At 44.1% G+C, this 18979-nt stretch overlaps 1 protein-coding gene and 1 pseudogene across 1 annotated transcript; both read left to right on the top strand.

The window, feature by feature from the left end:
* The first annotated feature begins 1246 nt into the window (after positions 1-1246).
* LOC125113106 (uncharacterized) lies at positions 1247-1338 on the top strand (annotated as a pseudogene).
* A 13161-nt stretch (positions 1339-14499) lies between these two features.
* RGS1 (regulator of G protein signaling 1) lies at positions 14500-18719 on the top strand. Its single transcript, XM_047755119.1, has 5 exons — positions 14500-14677; positions 15048-15128; positions 15544-15605; positions 17026-17189; positions 17916-18719. The coding sequence occupies exons 1-5, from the start codon at positions 14541-14543 to the stop codon at positions 18099-18101; spliced, it is 630 nt and encodes a 209-aa protein (XP_047611075.1). The 5' UTR covers positions 14500-14540; the 3' UTR covers positions 18102-18719.
* Positions 18720-18979: the final 260 nt, after the last annotated feature.

Genomic DNA, 18979 nt, shown 5'->3' with positions numbered 1-18979 from the left:
CTGAAATATAACTGACATGGGACACTGAGCTAGTGGCAGGTGTGCAACACAGTGATTCAACTCGTGCACAGGCTGAAAGGAGCACAATGAGTTTAGTCAACATCCGTCACCTCCCAACACTCTTTTCTGGTGGCGAGAACGTCCACGATCTGCTTACTCTCTCGGCGACTTTCAAACGCACAGGACGGTGCTGTTACCCCGGGTCAGCAGGCTGCACGTTCTGTACCTGACACGTCCAGGACTACGGTGTCTCATACCGGAGTTTGTGCGTTTGACCTCCTTCCCCCACTTCCTGCACACCCCGCCCCTCACCTCTGGCAACCACTGATCTGGGTTCCATGTCTACGAGTTGCGTTGCTTCTTTCTACACATCAGTTGGAGTGTAGCTGATGTGCAGTGTTCGTTTCAGGGGTACAGCAAAGTGAATCAGCCAGACATGTACATGTATATCCATTCTTTTTCAGATTCTCGCCCCACATGGGCTATTACAGAGTATTAACTAGGCTTCCCCAAGCTATGCAGTAAGTCCTTGATGCGGAGCAATTGTGAACAGAGGGGGGGTGTGCCCATCCCAACCTCTCAATCAATCCCTCCCCCCAAGTGTTTCCCCTTTGGTAACCACGAGTCTGGTTTTGAAATCTTGGAGTCTATTTCTGTTTTGTGAATAAGGTATGAGTTGTTTGGGGTTTTTTTTATTCCATTTTATAAGTGAGATCATACAGTGTTTGCCTCTGTCTGACTTATTTCACTTAGCCTAATGTCCTCAAGTTTTTGCCATTTGTCCCCAATAGCAATTTGTCTTCCTTTTTATGGCTGAGTGATACTTCATTATCTATAATAGAAGGCAGATGGATAGATAGATAGATAGATAATATTATAGTCACCCATCAATGGACACTCAGGTTGTAACCATGTCTTGGCTACTGTAAGTAATGCTACTATGGTGCTCATTTTTGGCAGCACATATACTAAAATTGGAATGATACAGGAGTTCCCATCGTGGTTCAGTGGTTAATGAATCTGACTAGGAACCATGAGGTTGCGGGTTCGATCCCTGGCCTTGCTCAGTGGGTTAAGGATCCGGCATTGCTGTGAGCTGTGGTGTAGGTTGCAGACGCGCTCGGATCCCAAGTTGCTGTGGCTCTGGCGTAGGCCGGGGGCTACAGCTCCGATTAGACCCCTAGCCTGGGAATCTCCATATGCCACATGAAGCAGCCCTAGAAACGGCAAAAAGACAAAAAAAAAATTAAAAAAAATAAAATTGGAATGATACAAAGAAGATTAGAATGGCCCCTGTGCAAGGATGACACGCAAATTCAGGAAGCGTTCCATATTTTTGCCTTCGGAATGGATAACAATGAGCTCCTGCTGTATAGCCCTGGGAACTGTATCTAGTCACTTATGATGGCGCAGGATGGAGGATAATGTGAGAAAAAGCATGTGTGTGTGTGTGTGTGTGTGTGTGTGTGTGTGTGTGTTATTGGTTCACTTTGCTATACAGTAGAAAACTGACAGAACACTGGAAACAAACTATGATGGAAAAAATAAAATCATTTAAAAATAATAACACTACTATGAACATTGGGGTGCAGGTGATATCTTTTCCAGACAGTAATTTCAAAGAATGTCACATTTTTTAAGATAACAGATTGTTATAGAAGCAAAGAAAACTCGAATTAAGACTCAGAGAGGGCAGAGCCCTTTGTCGGTGGGCAGCGAACACCATCCCTTCGCCACAGGCAGGCAGAGGCGGAGGGAGGACTTCCGACGAGGCAGGGAGGACGCCACCGCGGAGAAGACAGGAGCAGAGCTCTCCGTGGCCACATGGGCTGCCCAAATGGGTCAGAATCTAGAGGCGTCCCGAGCACACGCTCAGTGTTCCACACAGCTCGCCTGCTTTGTGCTTCTGCTGCATAGGGGGCTGAGCTTCTGTCTGAAACAGCCAATGAAATCTCTAGCCCTCTGCTGCATTCAGCTGTCCCTATCTATGGCTTTGGGAAAGAAGCCTTTGGTGCACAACTGCTGATGAAAGCAACTAGAAAAAGGTGGAGGAGGCTTCTCTTTGCCTGGAGCATGAACTCCTTCCAGAAAGGCTGGAGCCCACATCCCTTCACCATCCTCATGCCCCAGTCACCCAGGGACGGATGCTCCAATGAACAAAAGTTGGAGAGGGCGGGCAGGGCAGAGGTCACTGGGGATACCCTGAGGTTCCCGTCTTACATTTGCTGGGGGTCAAGTGAGAACGCAAAGCCGAGTCGAGTTAATAGTATTTGAAAGTATTGAGACAAGCTAAGAAAATATCAGATGCCAACAATGTATTGCGGAGGGAAAGGAGAGAAGCAGGGAAAGTAAGATATACTATCAGGATGATAATTCATAGCAAGAGACACCACTGAAAGCAGTAAAGGCTAAAGCATACAACCATAAAGTCATCGTTACAAAGATAACCGCAGGGGCCAAAAAGCAAACCTTCGCATTAATCAGGAGGAATACAAATACCAACTAAGACAACAGCGGAAAAGAAATCACCCAGACTATATGTGTTACAGCAGTAAGAACAGAAAACGTAGCATAATGTCGGTGAGATGACTGAGTCTGTGCGTTTTCTTTTTCTCTGGTACGAGACCCGGCGGGCTGCTGACCAGGCTTGCGCTGTGGCTCTGGAATTGCATCGGAGCCCCAGGTCCTCTTTGGTTCTGCTCAGCCATCCTTGGCTCCCAGCTTTTGTCCTTGGAAAGCTTGTGGTGGCAAAGTGGCAGCTGGCTGAGTGCAGAAAGCAAAAGGGCAAAGGACGGAAGCACCTGCCTGTTGAGCATGGCCGCTCTCAGAGGGCCTGGAACAGTAACTGGCACAGAGTAAGTACTATGTGTTGAGTGAATTTATGTTTCATCACCCTGCTGATATGGGCTTAGGTGCCAGTTTACCTCCTCCCCCCACAAAATACCCTGTGCTTAACCCTACGCACTACACGTAACATAGGTTCTGTAATTTCCCACTTACATGTCACTCTCCAGGATAAGATTCATCTCTAGAACCCTAATACTTAGCAGAGCAGTTGCTATGCAATAAGCACTCAATAAATATTTGTTGGAGAGCTAAAGGCATTAGTGTAAGCCTCAGCCCTTCACCTCTTCTTCAATAAGCTTTGGCATAGGTTGCAGCTACAGCTTGGATCTGATCCCAGGAATTCCACATGCGGTGGGGCGGCCAAAAAAAAAGAATAGGAAGACAAAGATGAAGAAGAAATCTGCTTTGCTTGTAGATGTTGACTGAAAGGCTATAGATTCTACCGGAGTGGGGGGAGGCAGAGCCTAAAGAGGCCGTAAGCTTTCAACTAACCAGAAGCTTTCTCTGTGCCTCTAATTACACAAAGAAAGACTTAATGAAGCTGAGGGTTTCACAGTGAAATCAGGTAGCCATGGTCTGTCCACACAGTCAGAAGCTAACGAAGTCAGGGAAGAAAAAAAGGGGGGGACAGGGGCAAAGAAGAGTGTTTGGGTGCAAACATGCAAGGGTTTTAGCCAAAAAAGCAAATCAGAGGAGGAGGAAAGGGGGCTGTTCCGTGCTTCTGAGAAAAAAAATTTGGATAATGACCTGTTTACTTCCTATGTAATAGGAATATGGAGCTTCCCAGGCTAGGGCTTGAATCAGAGCTGTAGCCGCTGGCCTACACCACAGCCACAGCCACAGCCACAGCCACGCAGGACCCGAGCCTCATTTGCGACCCACACCACAGCTCATGGCAACCCCGGATCCTTAACCCACTGAGTGGGGCCAGGGATCAAACCTGCATCCTCATAGATACTAGTCAGATTCCTTTCTGCTGAGCCACGACGGGAACTCCTTACTGTGTAATATTTGGTACAGTTTAATCATTGGTTAAAACCAACTATTGCCAATGAGGTATGAGGCTGTGGCTATTAAAACAGACTTTAATTTGCTGTGATCACAGGCCCTTTATGGTCTGTGAGATCAGACACCTGGTCAGCATTCTCACCTTTCGGCAGCTCTGCCGTCAGACACCCCTCTGCTTTTAGGGACATTCACAGCTGCTCAGACCCTCCTCCTGTGAACTGACCGATGCTCGATTTGAACGGTTGGGTGTGGTTTCGGCCAGGAGGGAAAAAAAAAAAAAATCCAACCCCAACATTTCAAAGCTCTTTGATCCTGAGTTCTGGTGTGATATACTGTGTCAAGCACCTTTGCTGCTAAAAGGAGAACTGAGATGGAAAGCTTCTCCCTGGTATTCCCAGGACCACTCCACTATCTTGCAAAGTGTCCCCAGTCAGGGGACTTCTGTAGAAAGGGGGAGGAATCTCATTTTGAGGTTCCTTGTCTACGAAAGGTGAACAATGGATCACTGAAAGGATGAATCATAAAAGGTAGCCATCCACCAGAGATGGGTTTGAAAGAATGTGACTTCCAGAACGGGATAGAAGCTTGGGATTCACGAGGCACCTACTCCCTACGCAGAGGTCACCGTTTTCTCCGGAATCAGCTGCTGTTGAAGGGTGAACAGTGAAGGCAGGAGAGGGTCAGGTCAGAGAGCACAACACGGCAGCCCCCGTGACACTGGCAGTCCTTCTCCTTCTCTGACCAGCTTCCCTCCTTTCTTGCCCACGTCCCCCCTCCTGCTGTGATTCAGTGCACACTTTACCAAGCATCTCCCTTTGCACTGCCTGCTCACTTGCGCATGTGGGGGAGGCAAACAGCCTCAATTCTGCATCAACAAGATGTGAGAAAAGAAACCCCAGGCTGGAAGAATGGAACAAACTCCCACGCAAACCAGGCTGCTTTTAATAGTTCGAGGCACTGTCTTTGGTGTGGTCAGATCTCACCGGCTCACACTAGGGGCCTGGGCAAAACAGAATCACAAAGGGAAAAAGGCAGAGGGGAGATAAACAAGACACCAAATCAAGATGAGCTAGAATTTAAAACCTCACAAAGATAAGAAATAAAAGACAAAATTTTCTCAAGGTAAAAATTACCTGATTTTCACAAAGAATATAACAGAAGGCCAGAGCAGCTTGTAGTTTAGACATCCTGCTCTTCTGTATCATCAAATAAACTTATCATAAAGTAAGACTATGACCTTGGGCGTTCCCGGGATGATGCCTATGGTAATGAACTCGACTAGTATCCATGACATTGCGGGTTCGATCCCTGGCCTCGCTCGGTGGGTCAAGGATCTGGCATTGCCATGAGCTGTGGTGCAGGTTGCAGATGCAGCTCAGATCTGGTGTTGCCGTGACTGTGGTGTTGGCAGGCAGATGTAGCTCCTATTTGACCCCTGGCCTGGGAACCTCCCTATGCTGCAGGTGTGACCCTAAAAAGACAAAAAAAAAAAGAGAGAGAGAGAGAGAGCTTGTTCTAACTTTGAATTCCCACCATACTGCCCTAATCTCCTGCTTCTACAAATATAACCAAACACATAAGAGAAGAAAACAGAAGAAGACACTAGAAGAAGGGCTCCTTATACTCTGGGATTCAGCTACCTTTGGAATTGTCAGAAAAGCCTTCCCAGGTGGTGGCAGCCATGTTTTCTCAATTTGTAGATATCCCTGATCTAATTCAAACTGAATGGACTCGGACCGTCACGGACTGGCTCAGAAACTGGAGCTGGATAAGGCCTGGAGCTGGGAATGTTGGCTCCTTCCAGCTGTGGGTATCTGCAAAAAGCAGATGGCGAGATAATCAGATGGGGTTGGCTGGGACAGTCTGTGATGTTTCCACATCATTAACATCTGAACATACATTTGTCCTAACATATAAGTTTACAAAAATACACCAGCTAGGAGCAAAGGAGATCTATGAGAAATACCCATCGCCAGAAAAAGGAACAGTCTGGAAGATGAGCCCCGTGGATGCAGCATTGCATGGCAGGAGCACTGCCTCTGGAGCAGCTGGCTTGCCAAATTCTAGGAGTTTTAGGAAGGAGGAATCTAGGCAAAGGGCTCTAACCTACAAATAAAACTAGAAAACCTACTACCTAGAACAAAGTCCATCTAAGTCCCATTTTTTCTGGGTCTAGTTTTGGTAACTGCAGAAACTCAAGAGGAGCAAAAATCTCCCTCCAGCGCTGCCACAGCGACTAGCTGCTGTGACTTCTGCACAGAGGAAGCCAGCAAGAAGTTGGCTGATACCATCAAACCCACGAGTCAGGCCAAACGTACGGCCTGGCACTGAACCCCCACCACGGCCCTCTGACATGCGGCGACATTAGCAAGACGAAGATGCACTGGGTTCAAACCCTTTTGCTCAATTAAAAAAGAAAAAGAAAAAAAAGGAAAAGGGGGATAGTGAACCAAGCCTCCTTGAAAGGACAGAGCAGACACAGGAAACAGGAGAACCACAGACCACTGGTACCCACAAGAGAAGCAGAACCACGCTGGAGTGGTCAGGGCTGACAGAGTGTCCACCTCAGTAGGAGAGTGTGACATTTGCAGAGGGTCTGACATCAGTACTTGGTTTAAAAAAAACAAAAACAAAAAACGTAAGTAAACACAAAAGCAAATCTTGAGAAAAGAGGAAATGCAGTCCGGATGTCTCAAGAAATAGGCAGCATGGCTTTGGGAAGGACAGAGCATGTCAGGCAACCTCGATAGACGCTTTCAGGAAAAAACCACACAGTGGAGAAAAACAAAGGCTCTAAGTCACTACCGTGAACCGTTTTAGTGTGTGGTAGAAGCAAAGGCAAACCGTTGGAATCCTGATATTAGAAATTGGAAAAATGAAGCACAGTCGCTTATGGAAGTTGTTCTCTGATAACCAGATAGATGCTTCTTTCCAAACGGCCTCTCCAGGCTGCCTCTGTGCATCTCTGCTCTGGCATTTAAGTCCTGTGTCATGTAAGAGAATGTTCCAGTCCAACCGCAAATAAGATGTCCGTGTTCTTGCAGCAACATTTCCGTTTATTTGAACTTGGAAATAAGACACCAGCTTTGGTCCTTGCTCAACTTCATTTGCAAAACCTAATCAAATAGAGTCTGACATGACCACTCGCTTTGGTGGAAATGATTAGAAGTCAGAGGTTGACAATAAATGAAAATGAATCCAATATGCAGAAAGTGTATGTTCATCAAGAATAACTTGAAAGAAGGGCCTCCTGATGAAAATGTTATTGATAAGATGAGATCCAAGTTGAGGGAGGTTTATAGAATCACATGTGCCCAGTTCACTTAAGGCCCCACATTCGATTTTCTTATAATCTCTTGAATTATAGAAAGGAGGTATTTGGTGTTTACTATAAGTAGATTAGAACAGGGTGAGAAAAAGAAACTAGATTCTTATCTTGTTCAGCTTGCATTTACTGAGGTCACTGAATTTCCCCAACTTGCAAAGATCTTCTCTTAATAAAACCTATCAGTTGATTTCTTTTCTTTTTTGTCTTTTTAGGGCTGCACCCGCAGCATAGGGAGGTTCTCAGGCTAGGGGTCCAATCGGAGCTGTAGCCACTGGCCTGCACCACAGCCACAGCCATGTGGGATCTGAGCGGTGTCTGTGACCTACACCACAGCTCACGGCAATGCCAAATCCTTAACCCACTGAGTGAGGCCAGGGGTCACACCTGCGTCCTCATGGATGCTAGTTGGGTTCACTAACTGCCGAGCCACAACGGGAACTCCCTGAGTCATGACAGGAACACCAGTTGATTTCTTCATTTAGAAAATAAAATCATGAACAAGTCTAAAATGTTTAATCCTTTTATTCATAAACGATGTAAGTATCAACGTCCCCACCAATGCTCTACATGGACACAGAGGAAAATCCTTCCAGATTCACCTTGGTTGAAGCTTTTCAAATAAACTCTGAAATGAAGCTGAAACACTGTCAGGAGCCCTACCCACAAGCCGGGGGGTGAAGGAACCGTAACAGAGCCAGGGAGGGACACTGTCCTAATTCCCTAATCACAGAGTGGTTATGCTAATTCGACAAAGTCTTGCAGAGCCTCTTCTAAACTGGGCAAAGCTTTGTGTCTTCACGGCCACTCTGCCGTGGTCTCCATGTGGGTCAGAGGTATCTACTCGCCGAAGACCCGTTTCTCTAATGCAGTGTTTTGTACTTTCCAAGGGGCGTAGATCTCAGTGCAGGAAGAGGCAGGATAGTCCATGCTGATTTTGTAGTAAACGGCAAGGGCACTTTTTTTTATTGGAGTGCGGTTGATTTCCAGTATGGTGTTAGTTTCAGTGTCCAGCAAAGTGATTCAGCTATATTCTTTTTTCCTATTCTTTTCCCTTCTAGATTATTACAAGACACTGACTAGAGCTCCCTGTGCTCTCCGGTAGACCCTCGTTGGTTATTTACTGTACACATGGCAGTGGGTATCTGCTAATCCCACACTCCTAATTTATCCCTCTGGCCCCTTTCCCTTTTGGTAGCCATCCACTGGTTTTCCATGCTTGAGTCTGTTTCTGTCTCATAAATAAATTCATTTCTACTATTTTTTCTTAGATTCCACATGTAGGTGCAATGTTTTGTCTTTGTCTGATTTACTTCCCTTAGTGTGATAATCTCCAGGTCCATCCATCTTACTGTGAATGGTAACATTCACTCTTTTTCATGACTAATATTCCAGTGTGTGCGTGTGTGTGTGGGTGTGTGTGCACGCATGTGTGTGGGTGTGTGGGTGTACATATACCACACGCACACAATATCATGCCTTCTTTACCCATTCATCTGTCAATAGACATTCAGGTTCCTTCCATGTTGGAAATCATGCTGCAATGAACATTAGGGTGCATAATTTTTTTTTTAAATTACAGTTTTCTCTGGATATATGCCCAGGAATGGGATTGCTGGATCATATGGCAACTCTATTTTCAGTTTTTAAGGAACCTCCCTACTGTTCTCCATGGTGGCTGCACCAATTGACAGTCCCACCAACAATTTAGGAGGGTTCCCTTTTCTCCACACCCTCTGCAGTATTTATCATTGATAGACATTTTAGTGATGGCCAGTATGAGGTGGTACCTCCTTGTACTTTCGATTTGCATTTCTCTGAAAATTAACAATGTTGAGCATCTTTTCATGTGCCTGTTGGCCGTTTATGTATCATCTTTGGAAAAACATCTATTTAGGTCTTCTACCCATTTTCTAATTGAGTTTTATATATATATATATATATATATATATATATATATATATATATATATAGAGTTGTATGAGCTGTTTGTATATTTTGGAAATTAAGCCTTTGTCAGTCACACGATTTGCAAATATTTCCTCCCAATCTGTAGACTGTCTTTTCGTTTTGTTTATGCTTTCCTTTGCTGTGCAAAAGCTTTAAAGTTTGATTCGTTTTCATTTGTTTACTTTTGATTTTATTAATTTTCCCCTGGGAGATTGATCTAAGAAACACTGCTATGATTTATGACAGAGACGATTTTGCTGATATTCTCTGCTAGGAGTTCCATGGTGTCATGTCTTCTATTTAGGTATTTAAGTCATTTTGAGTCTATTTATTTATTTTTACTTTTATTTTCTTGGCCTCGCACATGGCGTGCAGAACTTCTCAGGTCAGGGACAGAACCCGCACCACAGCAGTGACAACACAGGAGCCGTAACATGCTGAGCCACCAGGGAACACCGGGTTTATTTTTGCACATGGTGCGAGGGTGTGTTCCAACTTCTCTGATTTACATGTGGCGGTCCAGCTTTCCCAACACCATTTGCTGGAGGGACTCTCTTTTTTCCTTTGTATATTCTTGCCTCCTTTGTTGAAGATTAATTGACCGTAGGTGTGTGAGGTTATTTCTGGGCTCTCTAATAACAGCATTTTTCCTCTGTGCCATCATTTCGGAGTTAATCCCTGCTCAGAACAGTCCTCTCTGATGGCACTTTTCACTTTGATCACTTGCTTGAGTATCTGTCTGTCCAACTGATCTGGGAGCCCCTCTGGACAGAGATTCATTCTTCTTTCTATCTGTAGTACCAAGATCTGATACATAGTAGGACTATAACTTAAAGTTTGTTAAGTCAAGATATTTTGTTTCAGTGGATCAAAATTTTTGCTCATGTCACTGAGTCTTAACACATAAATATATTTCTATTTTCAAAATACAATCTCGGAGTTCCCGCATAGCTCAGAGGTTAACGAACCTGACTAGTATCCACGAGGAGGCAGGTTTGATCCCTGGCCTTGCTCAGTGGGGTAAGGATCCAGTGTTGCCATCAGCTGTGGTGCAGGTCACAGATGTGGCTCGGATCCAGCGTTGCTGTGGCTGTGGTGTGGGCCAGAAGCTACAGCTCCGATTCTACCCTTACCCTGGGAACCTCCATATGCCACGGGTATGGCCCTAAAAAGACCAAAAAAAAAAAAAACCAACCCACTAATCTCATACTCCTTATTTGTCCTTTTCCCATATCGCCTAATGTCCAGAATACAGTTTCAGCAATATTATAAGGGCTCAACATAGTTTTCTGGTTTTTTGTCTTTTTGTCCTTTTTAGGGCAACACCCTAGGTATATGGAGGTTTCCAGGCTAGGGGTCTAATTGGAGCTGTAGCTGCCAAGCCCACGCTAGAGCCACAGCAACGCAGGATCCAAGCCGAGTCTGCAACCTACACCACAGCTCACGGCAACGCCGGATCCTTAACCCAGCGGGTGAGGCCAGGGATCGAACCCGCAACCTCATGGTTCCTAGTCAGATTCATTTCCGCTGCACCACGACGAGAAACCCCTCAACATCAGTTTACTCAATATAAAGACTGAAAAAGTCGTTCAGTAAAGCACTCCTCACAAAGATTCAGGCAGTAGGAATGAATGGCAATTAAAGGTAAACTCAACTGTGCCAGGATTAAAATGTACCCTGTTGAAACTGATAGCCATAATCTGAAATGTTTTACTGAACCACTCTCTTAGACATTTTAAAATATAACACTGGAATTTTTACGGCAGGAGAACCATTCTTATGACGATATAACAGTAGAAATACATCATTCTGCATCTGTCAAAACCCAAGGAACGGAACGAGCAAAACTGAAGGGCAATGTAAACGGGGGACTTGGGGTGATGATGATGCGTCCGTGCAGGTTCCCCACTGGCTGTGGGACAAACAGACCACACGGGTGCGTGATGGTGGTGACGGCAAAGGCTACGGGGGTGGGGGGTGGAAGGGGTTCGTGGAAATGCTGTACTTTCAGCTCGATTTTGCTATAAAGCTAAAACTGCTGTAAAAATACAGCGTTAACTTTTTTTAAAAATATGACCACATGAAGTATTCCTTGTCTTAGGACCCCAGTCTGGTTACTTAAGCACAGTCTCACACAGGAAATAGGCAAACAAGATGTATTTATGGGAGAGCCACTGTTTATTCTGTTGGCTTTTGTCAACGCCTCTACAACTTCAATTAAAGTCAGTAAAGATACTATTTAATATTTAATGATTTGTGGTTTCTGGTTTATTTTATTTATTTATTTAGTTTTTTTAGGGCCTGACCCACAACACACAGAGGCTCCCAGCCTAGGGGTTGAATTGGAGCTACAGCTGCCGGCCTAACCACAGCCACAGCAACGCCAGATCCCAGTCACGTCTGCGAGCTACACCACAGCTCACGGCAACACTGGATCCTTCACTCGCTGCGCGAGGCCGAAGATGGAACCCACAACCTCATGGTGCCTAGTCGGATTCACTTCCACTGCGCCACAACGGGAACTCCCGTTTGTGGTTTCTTAATGAATTTCATAAAGAGGGACCAGGCAGTGATGCTGTGTGTGTCTGCTAGGAAACTGTGATGCCAGCCATGCAACTTCACAGATGTGCCAGCTCTGGGCCATAGAGATTTTTTGTGAGTTTCCAAGCAGCCTTTGAAATGGCAGCTATATTACTGGGCCATTGAGGTGGCTTCAACAGCCAATGGTGATGTAGGAATTTCAGATGGACCCCCCTCTATCAGGAGTTTGGACTTGGAAGCACACCATTGTAGTTGCTTGCAAATGCTGGAGCTTGAAGGTCTATACTGAGGTAGCCAAAGGTTGAAGGTGTATCGGGTATTAATATGTGAGATACGTATTTCTCTCTCAGACCAAAGCTTCCTAAGGTGGTGTCAAGAGAACAGTATTTCTGAAAACTGTTTTCCCTACGTACTGAGAGTTCAGCTCTCAAAAACGTTAGGACACTGCTGCATGTTCTACCCTTCTTTTAAAGAATGACCCATGTGCATTAACATGGGGTCTCAGAAGATCTTCAGTGATCAATTTAAAAAACTTACTCTGAGTTCCCACTGTGGCTCGGGGGGTTGAGAAACCAGCTAGTATCCATGAGGTTGCAGGTTGGATCCCTGGCCTCACTCAGTGGGTTAAAGGATCTGGCATTGTCCTGAGCTGCTGTGTGGGTCTCGGATGCAGCTTGGATCCCGTGTTGCTGTGTCTGTGGTATTGGCCAGCAGCTGCAGCTCTGATTCGACCCCTAACCTGGAAACGTCTATATGCTGTATGCTACAGGTGTGGTCCCCCAAAAGGAAACAACCAAACGGAAAACGTATTCAACTCTAAGCCAGCATTTCCCAAATGAATGTGGCCTCTGAACCTCTGCAGCTGCTGGCATAGTCTTTACATTTGCTTATTAATATCCAAAGGAACTAACCATTGTTATGGAAACATGCCTCGGAAATTGCCAGCGTGTTTGGATAGTAATAACAGTGGCCATTAAAAATAAACTTTAAGTCATTTTTCTCTAATGTAACTTACAATTATCTAGCGGATGGAGAGGTTGCTAAATAAACAAATATGAGCTATGCTGAAGATTTTAACAGAAAGGCTAAGTATGGACTGAACCACAAGAAATAGCCAAGCAAATGCCTTTCTGTCATCAGTCTCGGAACCCTATCATTTTGTTTGGGTTCCTTCCAAAGTGGCCGGCTTATCTCACTAGGTCTCTTCCTTTATGCATCACCTTATCGTTCAAACATCAAATGATGCTTGCTAGGTACAACATATGTGCATGACTATGTAGTAAGTAGATTTAATGTAAATAGGATTCCTTCAAGTATTTTTTATCCTGATGATAGAACTAAGACAGGAAAAGGAATACTCAATTCCCTTTTGTCAGCTTTATCTAATACCTTCAGAAACTCTCTAAGTAAAATGTGTTTTGTCTTTCCAGAGGTAAAAGCCAAAGAAGGTTTAAATTAACCTGGACACCCCAGAAGTAAGCCACATTCTACATAAGGCTCTGTTACAGCTTATAGTGCACCAAGCCCCTCTTCTCTGATGAGCCCTGAGGAGTGATTAGTCATCTAATTCCTTGGAGTTTTATTTTAATCCTTAATCTTAACGAAAGCTGTATCACTCCAGAGATGCTGCTGAAATTTGGAAGATTGTCACCTAAGAAGTATACTATTGGTCTGTCCAAATATGCTTTTTTTTTTCTTTTTTCTTTTTCTGCTTTGTAGGGCCACACCCATGGCATATGGAAGTTCCTAGGCTAGGAGTCAAATCAGAGCTGCAGCCGGCCTACGCCACAGCCACAGCAACTCCACATCGGAGCCATGCCTGCAACCTGCACCACAGTTCATGGCAGCGCCAAATTCCTACCCGCTGAGTGGGGCCAGGAATTGCACCTGCATGCCCACGGATCCTAGTCGGGTTTGCTATCTCTGAGCCACGATGGGAACTCTCCAAATACGCTCTCATTTTTACGATAAGTAGTTTTTCTCCTGATAACTGCAATTCTTTTGTATCAGCATTTTTACATATTATGTCATATTTTTGCGTTAACTATACTTTTATTCGTTTACAGCTCTGTTTTTAATTTTACCTTATTCTTATCCTAAGCAGTAATATGCAAAAAAATCCCAGTTTGATACATTAGTTATATTCCTAATAAGTATCGAAATCCCTGCACCCCTTAAAATCATCTTGGATGTCACAGGTAGAAGGTCCAGGACACCTGAAAAACAATAACATGGAAATCTCTTGCCATGGATATAAGGGATGAGCTTTGGAGCAGGAAAGTTAAAATAACTTCTCATGACTCTCTTCCTACCAGACATATGCACGCATAAACGAAAAAGCATTTGCTTACATTGCTTCTGGAAAGACAAAATAAAACTCTTTTTAAAATACTGTGGTCAGCTGAGTTTTATAGTCAAGGACTATCCCACGCATGTTAGGGTCCATCTCTAATCGATGGGATACAAACAAAGACACCAATGAAACATTTCACTGAAATCAATGCAATTGTTATGAAGACACAAACATCCTCTAGAACCAAACTGATCTTGCCAAGGCTTTAGACATGTGTGTGTGTGTGCGTGCATGTGTGTGTGTCCACATGTGTGCGCCGCTCTGTAGGTTTAATTTTCTTTCTTTCTGTCTTAATCAAGTGACCTAGCCTCATTTGGTTAAGTTTCAACCACAAAACATCACTGTGTGCTTTTTTTTTTAAGATACACGTCACAACACAGCAAGAAAGGGGGAACTTCCAGTGTCTGTGGTAACACCACTTGATAAACAGACTCTTTTGAGCAGCCAGGGCCTGTGAGCCGTCACTATATAAAGCAGCAGAGCCGCAGACCAGCAGGCACTTGCCTTCCAAGGACGATGCGAGCAGCAGCTATCTCCTCGCCGGGGCTGGACAAGATGCCAGGCATGTTTCTCTCGGCTCATCCAAAGGAACTCAGGGGAACTGACCATTCACTTCTAGACAACAAAGCGCAAAAACGGAGGCCAAAGACTTTGTAAGTCCCCTCAGGGTCTCACTCTGTGAGTTTTGACTCCGTCAGTCTTTAATGGCAGAAGGATTGAGAATGCAGGGAAGCAAAGATGAGCCTTTGGCTTGGCCAGAGCAGCGCAATTAGCTCTTGTGACTTCTAAGTATCTTCGGGTGTGTTTAAGAATGAATCTTGATAGGGCATTAAATGAGGTGGGAATGTTTTCAGACTTTTGGCTCATAAAAAATCAGCTCAATCTTAACATAGCAATATGTTGTAGCAACTATTTTTATCATGGACTTATTCCTTGGCGAAGTTTACATCAAGCTGTCCTTTCTACAAAGAAAATGTGTTCTACTGAAGAGACAGGAATATTTACCTTTTTTGTCTTTTGTAGTGGAATGGACGTGAAAGCGTACCTGAGATCAATGATCCCACATCTGGAATCTGGAATGAAACCTTCCAAGTCCAAAGACATGTATGTACACTAATAACCTGAGCTATCGTTATAAAAGGGGCCTATATATTAGTTCCATATTCTAGCAGGACAGGAATACTACACATAATGGACTTCACTTCTTTTAAGTAACAAAACCTAATAAGATTTAAGTACCTTAGTATCAATGTAAATTAAATGCAAGTGTGTGTGCATACATTTGCTATTTATTATACTGTTGCGGTATGTTTGGTGGGTTTTTTTTACATTTTATTGGCAAATATTTTCATAACTATAGTAATTCTAAGGAAATTTTTCTTTCCTTATACATACATTTTAATAACACTTATTGGAATGGGAGTCAGTTTGTGACGTTATTAAAATGCACCATCCATTCTGATTTCACTTGTGCTTACACCAAAAAAACACTAATTGGTGGAAATCTTGCCTCCTGCAGACTCTCTGCGGATGAAGTCATGCAGTGGTCTCAATCTCTGGAAAAACTTCTTGCCAACCAAAGTAAGTAGAGAGTAACTACTGAATGTGTCTGGGTTTATCGCAATATGGTCACAGGCTGAGTGGCTTCATCAGAACGTAGGATTCTGGATGGGAGGGTGTGTGAAAAGTTGTATCCTGGCTGTTCTGCAGCTTCAGCATACGCCACGCTGCGGTGTAGGCATGACTCAGCACTCACTTCTATCACTGCCCTTTAGACAGACTTGCCAAGGCACCTCAGTGTTCCCAGGCATCATTACAGGAGCAAAATTTACAATTATGCTGGAGTTCTGAAGTTTCACATTATTGCAAAAATAAACCACACCTCTCCAGCTACGAGCTGCTATCCTGAAAGCTACGCATGGGATGTATTTTTGCACCGCTGGATGTAGGATTAGGACTCACTCGGTCAGTCATGTCCTGTTCCACATACATTAAGTCACTCACTCAGCCCACCTTTATGGGCAGGTACAGGTGTTTTAGAAGCACCAAGGATTCAAAAGCGAAGACACGGTGCTTCCTGCCTTGAAGGTGGTTGAGATACAGGGCACATAATTGCACCAGATACAATGTGACATGTGTGATAACACAGATGTGAGAAAACGACTTTTTAAACACAGTCTTGCGGGGAGGTTCTGACGAGAGAAGGTGAAAGACAGATGTGCCTGCCTTAACCTGCAGCACGGGCGGTGCAACTCCACTGGGTTCAGTACCTTGGGCAGGGGTGTGAATGGGCAGCTGGTCCCCATCCGAACTGATCCTCTTCTCCCCCAGCCGCTCGACAGAGCCTCCCACGGGGATGAAGTAGTTCAGCAGGTTTCACCTACGTCTCATCTTAGTTTATGATTCCACATGACAAACAATGCTCTAGAAACGGCCCATGGAAAGTCTCAGTGGCTCTAGCAAACACAGCCCGCACCTCACACACAAGCCTCACATCTCCTGACCAACACGAGATGGTTGGAGAAATTGCATTTGTTAAGGGTTAACCTGATGTGAATGCCTTTTGTCAATATTTGATTCCTAAAATGTTCTGCACCCCGGCTAAGGGTTGGTATTAGAAGAGGAGAGATGGTTTTGTAGTCCACAGGGCAGCATTTTTTTTATCTTGTTACTTTTTAAATGAGTTTTGTTTTTTCCATTATAGTTGGTAACAGAGCAGAATTTTAATTTAATTAGTAGATGGAAATAAAGCATAGTTTCCTAGCTACTGCTAAGCGGCTGTGCGACTGTGACAAGTTAGTCTGACCCCAGATAAACTACAAGTGAAAGAATCCCTAAAGCCCTCCTTCCTATCTCTACAAACGATGACACAGCTATTTCAGCAGCAACCATTGTTCATTTCTGTGCACAGAGGATGAAGTGGTAATTTCCTTCCAAATGTCTTCGAGTTATCCATTTATTGGCTCCATTGACTTATCTCACCCTCACCCTTTCTTTTTAGCTGGTCAAGATGTCTTCGGAAATTTCCTAAAGTCTGAGTTCAGTGAGGAGAATATTGAGTTCTGGCTGGCTTGTGAAGACTATAAAAAAACAGAGTCCGATCTTTTGCATCGCAAGGCAGAACAAATTTATAAAGCATTTGTGCAGTCGGACGCTGCCAAACAAGTGAGTGTGAAGGTCCTTACCACCGGGTCATGTGCAAAGGGACTTAGCTGCAGAGTAGCATTCAACAGCAAGATGAGATCCCTCTTGAGTACCATAACTTCACTGTTATCTACACATGTTGCTGTATCATATAGGTCAGTGCAATGATAGTTTAATTTGCTGTATGTGTGAAAAGACTGGATAAAAGACGGGATTTGTAGAATGGACTCAAGCGATTGGGTGGGGTACCAGCCGGAGTCACATGTCAGGGGCTCCTTAACAAGCTAGCTCATCTTGGTTGAGAATAAAATGCAGATTAGTGCAATCCATGGAGCAGTGCCCACCGTCCGGTTCCCTGTTCCTGGTTAGGGCAGCAAAGAGTTGCACAGAATGTCCTCTCCTGCTGTCAATCTTACATGTGCCCTCGCTTTTTTGGTGCACGCATCATCTTGTATAAATATTTAAATTCTTTATGTCTGCCTCTTTTGCATTTCCCAGATACACTATGAGCTCACGTGGAACAAAGATATTCTTGCTGTCTTGTGGCATATGCCTTTTTAACTCCTCCACACCTAGGATAAGGCACTCGAGAAACACAGTAACAGAGCAGGCCTTTGAGAGAGATTTGAGCTGATTTAAATGAGGGCTTAAAGTCACTGCCTTGAAGGGCTTCCAAAAGCACAGGCACATCATAAAATATGCAGCTGAGGCGGAAGTATGCCTAAACTAATGAGGATTTCTTTTCAGATCAATATTGACTTTCACACTCGGGAAGCTACAGCCAGGAAGATCAAAGCAGCAACACCCACGTGTTTTGATGAAGCCCAGAAAACCATATACACTCTTATGGAGAAGGACTCCTACCCCAGGTTCCTCAAATCAAATATATACTTAAATCTTCTGAATGACCTTCAGGCCAACAGTCTAAAGTGACCGGTTCCCGGCTGTAAGATACTCAAGATGGTATCAAGTCCAGAAGGAATGTACCAGCCGGCCTCCCTGGGGGAACACTCTGGCCTTTGGGGATGAGTCACAGGCCCAGAAGAAGAAGCAATGACTCAGAATGGACTAACATGGCAGTTATCCAGGCTCAGGGCTAGAGAAGCATGACATGAAAACCGAGAGTGGGTAGAAGGAAGGAGATACACGGTACTGTCATAAAACTCAGGGGACCTAGGGAGCAGAACATCCCTCAGAACAGAGAAGGCCGGGTCATTCGAGCTCCACAAAAACTGTGAATACAGGTTGTGAAACTGGTTAAACTGTGCTATAAGCTTCAAGGTCAACTGACATTTATGCTGCATGTCGTTGTATACAGACGGCGCTGAGCTGCAGAAGTCTCCTTTATTTGGAGGACTGTTGGGAAAGTACCATTGCTGTTATTGACACCAAGTGTTTTGTGTTGTTTGTCTGATTGTTTGGGGCTTGAAAGAGATGAAGAAGCAAACAATGTATTTAACTTATGCTATTGCCTTAAAGTTGGGAAAATCAGAACATATTTGTAAATTAAGTTATCATAGCGTCAACAATAAATATGAGTTTTGTATTAAACATACAGAAGCAATTTCTATTTACATATCTTTGTCATCTTTCAAGGCTGGCATTTACTTTTCAGATTTAACAAAAATTAAGCAAGGGTCTTCTATTTTCTATTACTTTTTCACTATCTAAAACTATCATCCAATTAACCTGATATTTTACATATTGTGTACATGTATTAGACAGAATCCACTAGTTTTCTATCACAATGTATAAAGACCAAACACATATACTCTCATGTAGTCAAGCTTCAAACAGATAAGGAATGGAAG

Source organism: Phacochoerus africanus, chromosome 12 (genome assembly GCF_016906955.1).
Source record: "Phacochoerus africanus isolate WHEZ1 chromosome 12, ROS_Pafr_v1, whole genome shotgun sequence".
Taxonomy (NCBI): Eukaryota; Metazoa; Chordata; class Mammalia; order Artiodactyla; family Suidae; genus Phacochoerus; species Phacochoerus africanus.
The sequence above is the reverse complement of the archived record's forward strand: the minus strand, read 5'-3'. Positions and strand labels throughout refer to the sequence as shown.

Bases quoted from the DNA above. Each gene is read 5' to 3' on its own strand.
- RGS1 (XM_047755119.1), top strand. From the start codon at position 14,541: ATGCGAGCAGCAGCTATCTCCTCGCCGGGGCTGGACAAGATGCCAGGC. The intron at 15,129-15,543 runs GTATGTACACTA...TGCCTCCTGCAG, and splicing joins CCTTCCAAGTCCAAAGACAT to ACTCTCTGCGGATGAAGTCA. The intron at 17,190-17,915 runs GTGAGTGTGAAG...ATTTCTTTTCAG, and splicing joins AGTCGGACGCTGCCAAACAA to ATCAATATTGACTTTCACAC.